Raw genomic sequence first — 7,339 nt, 5'->3', positions numbered from 1 at the left:
TATATTTTGCCTTCAGTTTTTGATATTTTTCTCAGCTGTATCTACATTGTTTATAGATAATTTAACCACAATAAAATTAAAGATTTGAAAATTAAGTAATAAATAATATAATGATAATTATAATTTAAAAGTATTGGTCACAATGGTTCAAGTAAAATGAAGGGAGAAAAAAAAGTCATTTTAAGCACTTTGCGTACATTACATTGCGTTAGCAACAACTATATCTCTTTTTACCCAAACCATGATCTTTTTATAGATGTGTCCACATAGTTTTGGTGCCTAAACAAATGTTGAGGTGAAACGTACCAAATCTGCTCCCCATGATGGCCATAAAATGTAGATGTACCAGGCCTCTTCTAACCCATATCCATGAGGCTCATAACAGCAGATAACGCCCATTCGATTAAGTGATAACTTTCGAAATGGGTGGTTTAATTATCTCCTGTGTGCATTTCAGGCCAGTGAAACTATGTTTATTGCAATCGTCATCCTCCTCAGTGACTATTTGACTGTAGTTTATTAGGAAGGGGTGTGTTGAACCTTTCTAGGCGATGGTGATGAATGTATTTGTGTGTTTTCTATGGTATGTCTATACCCGTCAAGTGCTTGTTATAGGTTGTACTCGAGGTGGAACTCGACCTGATTCGTTTCAAAACAAAAAAGGAGGAAATAAAGACATCAACATCGAGGAACATCATTTATTTTAGGAGAGGTATAGTCTTCTTTTTTTCTGATTAGTAGTCAAGTCCAAGTTCAGTTTGATGTATTTTTGGAGAAATTACGTTTGTACATGTATACTCTGCGTTGACACCTAATATGTAACATGAATAATAAAAAAGTTTCACCTCAAACAAAGTGTTTCTTTTAATCTATTAGCACAGCTAATAATTAATAAACACTTCTTTCATCCAGAAATGATCTGTTTTACTTGTTGTGTCTTAAAAGTAAGCCACTAGCGCTCCCAAGCCATCTAAACCCTCCAAAATTTCTGTAACAGGCAGTCAGTGTAGCACCTTTCGAAGTCAAAATATGCTTGATATTTGGTCAAGTGCCTTATTATGAGCAGAGCACAAACCAGGGTCCTGAACTCTAATTTAATGGGGAATAGAGGACATTTTTGTAGTTTAACCCTTTGAAACCTGGAATAAATATCAGTGTACTTGTGCTGTGTTCAGATGCTTTTCACAAGCACAAAAGCCTTTGAAAACGGAGCAGTTTTGTTTGATTTCTTTCCAAAATATGGGGCTGAAGGCAATAAGCTACTTGGCAAGAAATGTCATGCAAATTGCAAGAAATTGGTTTTAAAAGATGAGAAAACAACCTGGTAATTAGATTTAAAAAAAACAACCCAAAAACATATTATTGAAAATTTACAATAAATAAATAAACAAATAGAACTGGTAAAATTTCCAGAAAATAATATTAATTTTTATCACTTATTTAAAGTTAATTTACAAGTTTATTTTTTTATTTTTGATAATGTTAAGGTTTTTTATTTATTTGTTTATTTATTTATTTATTACTAATTTTTAGATAAGTTTTCTTCTTTTTTTTCCTCACATTTTTGCACATTTCTTGCCAAGTTGCTCATGTTTTAGAAGAAATCAAACCAATTTTCTCAGGTTCTATAGGTTTAAATGTGAAAGCCATCTAAATGCAGCACAACAAAACTGATGTTGATCCAGGTTCTAAAGGGTTAATTGATTCAATTATAAGGAGACTATTTATGCATGTTTATATCCCTCCCTCATAAGGGTTATTCATGGATTGTCTTAATGATATTAGACGTTTTAAGAGAAACAGTCCTATAAAATGTACCAAATAGTGATAAAGCCACCTCACACCTTTCATCTTAATTATACATTTATTCTGTTTTTAAGGAGTAGGTAGTTCCCCGGTCATTAATAACCCCAGGGAGAACTGTCCACTCTATGAAAGGCCGTAAAACACAACCTAAAGATGCCATTTTCACAGGCTAATAATGTGCATAACTATAAACACCACCTCTGAAATGTGGGTGAGCCTTTTATCTTTAAAGCAAACTGAGGCTGGCTGCGTTTCTTTCCTCATTGATCACGTCTACTGTAGGTGGTAATCAAACAATGTTGGAGAGAATCCCTCTAAATTAGTCTGATGGGGAAGATAAATTGCATCAGAGCCAAACGTGTCCTGTAAGAAAGATTAACTACTTTTTTTTGTGGAAAATTTATAACTGCTGCCAACGTGAAAGACAGATGTTTATTTTGTGATTGTGCCAGTTACAAGGAGTTTTTCCAAGATGAATGAAAACAATTGATACCACATTTCTGTGACAGTGCTGTGACATGTTTGATTTTCGTGGACCAGAAGCAATAACAAATGATATCTTCTTGTGTTTTTTTGGGGGAAAAGAAGTAGACAACTTTGCAGCTGCTGGGTCAAAATCATCATCCAAGGCTGGCTAAGTAAAAACTTTTGAGGATAGCCTCTTCTTTGGTCCTGTGGTTGTTATGTGAAGGCATGTTCTTGTTTGTTTTAGAATTAATTTTAAGATTTTATTATACTGGGTCTGGCCCAAAGCAGAAACACCTACTTACTTCCATGTGATGTCATCTTTTCATTAAAACAATTTTTATTCCTTTTCTTTTTTGTTGTTTAATTGATTTTATTTGTTTTTGTTAATTTTTGTATTTTTGGCATTTTGTGTCTTGCATTTTGCATTTTTTTGTCTTCTTGTTTTAATTTTATCCAAACTCAACCTTTGTTTTGTCACACTTAAGCTTTTAAGCAACTGTTTGACTCTCTGTTTCTATATTGTCTTCAGAGTATCCTGTTTCTGCTTTTGCTTCAGTTATCATAGCACTTTCCAAAGGCTATTTATGAACCAAAATATTAATAATAATAATAATAATAATAATAATAATAATAATAATAATAATAATAATAATAATAATAATAATAATAATAATGATTTATTTTCATTATATATAAAATATATGCTTAACAATATGAAAAAATAAATTTAAATTAAATTATTAATTAATAAATTATTATTATTAATTGATTAATTATTTTTTATTATATACATAAGATTTTACTGAAATGGTAACTTTTTAAAAAGTGTTGAAAATATAATTGAATACATTATTATTATTATAATTATAATTATTACCATTATTATCATCATCATCATTAGTATCATTATTTCACAGATAACATTTTGACATGAGAATAAATGATAAGTAATGATGTCTGAATTTTATCTAGCTGCATTGCTTGCTCATTTTGCATGCTGACTTGTTATACTTGGACACTTTTTGTTATAAAGAGTCACTTTTATCGTTATCAGTAACTTTTGGTCGGTGCTAAAAACTTCACAGGTGTGTTACATTAAACATTTAATTGAAACTAAGTAGACTACGTGGACTGGTTTTAAAAAAAAAGTACATTTTATAGTTTTATTTTGAGAATGGAGCAAAAATAATGTGAATTGGACTGCAGACCCCAGCTTCCCCTGCGGCTGCTGCTTTTGACCACATGGTGGCGTCCACTCCTCAACATTTCAACCCAGGCAGGTGAAGCTCTGTGCTGCATTCAGTTGTCTCTGAGTGGCTGTGAGGTGCAGAGCAGCGGTGATACCCTACACCTGTTTGAGCGATTTTGGTTAAAAACGACGCAAAAAAGTACAATTTGGACTCAGTCTGTTTTGGAAGTTGGAAATAAACCCAAACACAAGTGCCATGTCTTTGGAGCAAGACCAGAAGGAGGACAGCACGGCTGTCTGGAGCATGTAAGTACCTGGAAATAAGCCGAAAGTTAGCAAAAAATAACCAAAAGTTAAGAAGCTGAAGACAATTTCGCTTCAGTGCTTGTGACAGTGAGTTAAAGCGCGGTCAGTTTCTTGAATATGTTTGCAGTTTTGCACATCCAACCTAAACACTGTGTGAACGTTAACATTAGTACTCCTAGTGTCGAGCAAACGTTATTAATCGTTGGCTCATTCATTTATCAAACTAGCCTCACTCGAAATTGTTTTTTTTTTTCCAACGTCACCTCAAGGCAGCACCTTCAAACTCAGGGCGCCATTTTGGCTCCACAGCTTCTCACCCTGATGCAGTTCCTGTTTAGTCACGTGAATGATAAATCCAGCGCAGCGTGATTTTTTCCCTTCAGAAACAGGTGAATTACGGTAGTTGTAGTCAGGTACAAGCTAACTTCTATTTTTATGATCTATTTTCAGTTACTGACATTATCAGTAGCTGCCAGAGAAGCTTGAAATTAGCTTGTTTTCAACGGGTTTGTAAGGCAAACTTTTAAAAGCCCAAAACATCAGCTGTTACAGATTTAACCCTTTAAAACCTGGGCAAATTGATTTTACTTCTTTCAGAAACATGGGTGGCAAGCAACCAGCAGCTTAGAAAAGGCAACAATAACATTACATTAAAATTAGCACAAAAAGAAAAAAGAAGAAAAAGGAACACACGAAAATGACCTACCTATCTATCTACCTATCTATCTATCTATCTATCTATCTATCTATCTATCTATCTATCTATCGATGTGTGTGTCTGTATATATGTATAATATATGATGGATATATTTTTTATATAACACAATTTCCAATATAATGATAATAACAACAATAATAAAGAAACGTCAGGTACTCAGGGGATAATAACATTAACATTAACAAACATGCCAAACAGAGAAAGGTCTATAAAAGTCAAACAAAAAGGTAAGAACAAAATGCATATACGAAATGGTCAACAAATATAAAGCAAATAAAAGGAATAAAAGTGATAAAGCAGACAGGTCTCGAAAGGCAGTTGAAGCACTAAATGAATAGAATTTTAGAAAATAAATAATAAATGCGATAAAAGTAAATAATATAAGAAATTAAATAAGAAGACGAGACGATGGTAAAATAATTAAACATGTAATTTTCTATACATTACTCAATATAATCTTTAAATTTTCCTCTTTTTTACACAAATTTTCAGGTCATTTTCTTGTATCTTTACGATTTTCTTGCAATTTGTGGTACATTTCTTGGCAAGTTGCTCATTGCCAATCAGTTTGCTTAAGTTTCAATGGTTAAATAGCTTTTGAAATTCAACATGGCACAAAATAAGTGATGTCAGGGGTTAATAGTCTACATATATGAAAGCTAACCTGTGGTCCTAATCACGTGTGCTTTAAAACATCCCAGGCTGTTACCACAGACTTAAAATCATGATAGCCAACCCGAATTCTACTCAATTATGAAGTAATTAAAAAAAATCTTTGCAGCCTACAGAATAAGTTAACGTGTATTTTCACGAGAGTAAGTGCGGTATGTAAAAGTCATAAGCTACCTTTGGGGCATTGCAAACACACACACGCACACACGCACACACACACGCACACTGTGCTGAAGCCACTATACTGTAGCCTGAAGCAGTACAGTGAATTTGCGCTCACTGCAACGGTATTATAATATCCTTTCTTCTTCCAAGAGCCGAGCACAAAATGTAAAATGCATAGGCTAAAGATAGGTTATAGATATTGGGAAACGTGCGCGCCCACACACAAGGAAACACGCACACATGCGCCGCTTGTGCGCGTGCTCAGTCCTCCACCCCCTTTTCTCTCTCTCTCTCTCTCTCACTCACTCACACACACACACACACTCTCTCTCTCTCACACACACACACACACACACACACACTCACTCGTGTTTCACCCTCACACCTCAACAGCAGCGTGCAAACAAACACACACACATACATACACACACAAGCACACACACATACACATATTTCTGCATCCTGTATTTTTTTATGCACCGGGAACCGCGCGCTTTATAAGCGGTCGTGGATTATGATGCCAGTTTTTATAACAGCGGAATATTGGCCTCTCCTTCGGCTCCAACTGTGAATAGCACTACATTGCGTGTTTTTTATTTTTATTTTTCAGATTTATTTCTAATTTGGTTCCCCGTTACTTCTGAGCACCGAGAGACCGCCGAGACGCAAAGCCTACGTTCAATGCCGTTGGAACATGTCCTATGTTCCCTTTCAAGGTAAGACACAACAGATATTTTATATATATATATTTTTTGTCATCCACTGCATCTTTCTTTTCTGCCCTCCTCCTCCCCCGTTCCTCACCATCCTCTCTCTCTCTCTCCCTCTCTCCTTCTCTCTCTCTCTCTCTCTCTGTCCCTCTCCTCTCCCTCTGTCTCTCTGACACTATCATATGCAATAGGCATATCTAAACGCACCATAGCCGACAGGTGCATAGAAATAGCCTAGAGTGCCTTCTAGATAGATGCCCACACACACACATGCATGCACAGAAACACACACACACACACACACACACACAGATCCAGCGCAGCGTGTGTCTGTATGGACCTGTGCATGCGACAATTATAGTATTGTAATAAGGTATGCATGTGTACTGGTGTCACACGGTCTACTCTTGCAAGTGCATTCCTCTGTTTGAGAGCAGCCACAGCGTGATGGAAAAAATGCTGTAATATTCCTAAAATACTCCAAAAATAATCCTCTAGTGTTAAATGGTACTCATAAGGAGTTTATAGAGACAGAATGATACTTGTCTGATGTGGTATTGTGAAGTTTATCCTGCCCTTATCACACTTAATGATTTTGTTATATTATTTGGTGTAAAATGCTAATAATATTCTTACGTGTCAGGAGTTTGAAGTGTGCTTTTTATACTTAATCATCTCTTTTGAATGTATTTCTATTGGTAGTCTGTAGTATCTCATGGAACATATTTGTGATTTTGTCCATAGTTTGAATGGACTGCCCCCCTGTGTGCAAAAACTTTGGCCCAATAAAATATTTAGATGACCAGAATGAAAGGCTACTTCATTCCTGCTGGTCTTTAATTCCCCCATACTCGAGTGTGAGTGGGTGAAAGGCGCCTCAGTGTACGGTAAAGGCAGATTCCCTTCGGTATCATTGCACTGCAACTGTGACTAATGCTATATGTGAGCAGGCGTGCTGCAGTGAGCTGCCTCAAATCTATCCAGTCGAAACGTTCAATTTGCAGTGTGTGTGTGTGTGTGTGTGTGTGTGTGTGTGTGACATTAGAGGGGCTAATTTAAAAAAAAAAAAAAAAGAGCGAGGTCCTCAAACATGATGACCAGACCGGAATGAGATGAAACGCCCAGCGCAAAGTTTGGAGGAACCGTGAAGGATTGGGGGTGTCGTGGTTTGTGTGAGTACCTGTTATCAAAGAGATTTAGTTGCCAAAAACTGTAGAGGAGGATCTGGATGTGCGTGTGTGAGTAGATGTGAGTGTGTGTGTGACAGAGACAGAGGGAGAAAATGAGCGGCGTGTAGTCAGTGTG

The 7,339-nt window shown here is 35.8% G+C and overlaps 1 protein-coding gene across 13 annotated transcripts in view; it reads left to right on the top strand.

Annotated features, from left to right (window-relative positions):
• Positions 1 to 3,559: 3,559 nt before the first annotated feature.
• syngap1b (synaptic Ras GTPase activating protein 1b) overlaps positions 3,560 to 7,339 on the top strand; it is a 187,051-nt gene continuing 183,271 nt past the window's right edge. For 11 of the 13 annotated variants that reach the window (XM_088084622.1, XM_088084626.1, XM_088084624.1 and 8 more), the window contains exons 1-2: positions 3,560 to 3,769; positions 5,935 to 6,040. In XM_088084622.1, the coding sequence (XP_087940748.1) occupies positions 6,026 to 6,040 (15 nt within the window). In that variant the 5' untranslated portion in view covers positions 3,560 to 3,769; positions 5,935 to 6,025. Of the gene's footprint in view, positions 3,770 to 5,677; positions 6,041 to 7,339 lie in introns of those variants that run through there. The other 2 variants (XM_088084623.1, XM_088084616.1) reach the window with 1 other exon arrangement.

This window comes from Plectropomus leopardus, chromosome 11 (assembly GCF_026936395.1).
Source record: "Plectropomus leopardus strain MGB_pleo_1.0 chromosome 11, ASM2693639v1, whole genome shotgun sequence".
Classification (NCBI taxonomy): domain Eukaryota; kingdom Metazoa; phylum Chordata; class Actinopteri; order Perciformes; family Serranidae; genus Plectropomus; species Plectropomus leopardus.
This window is presented reverse-complemented; position numbering and strand designations above follow the sequence as displayed.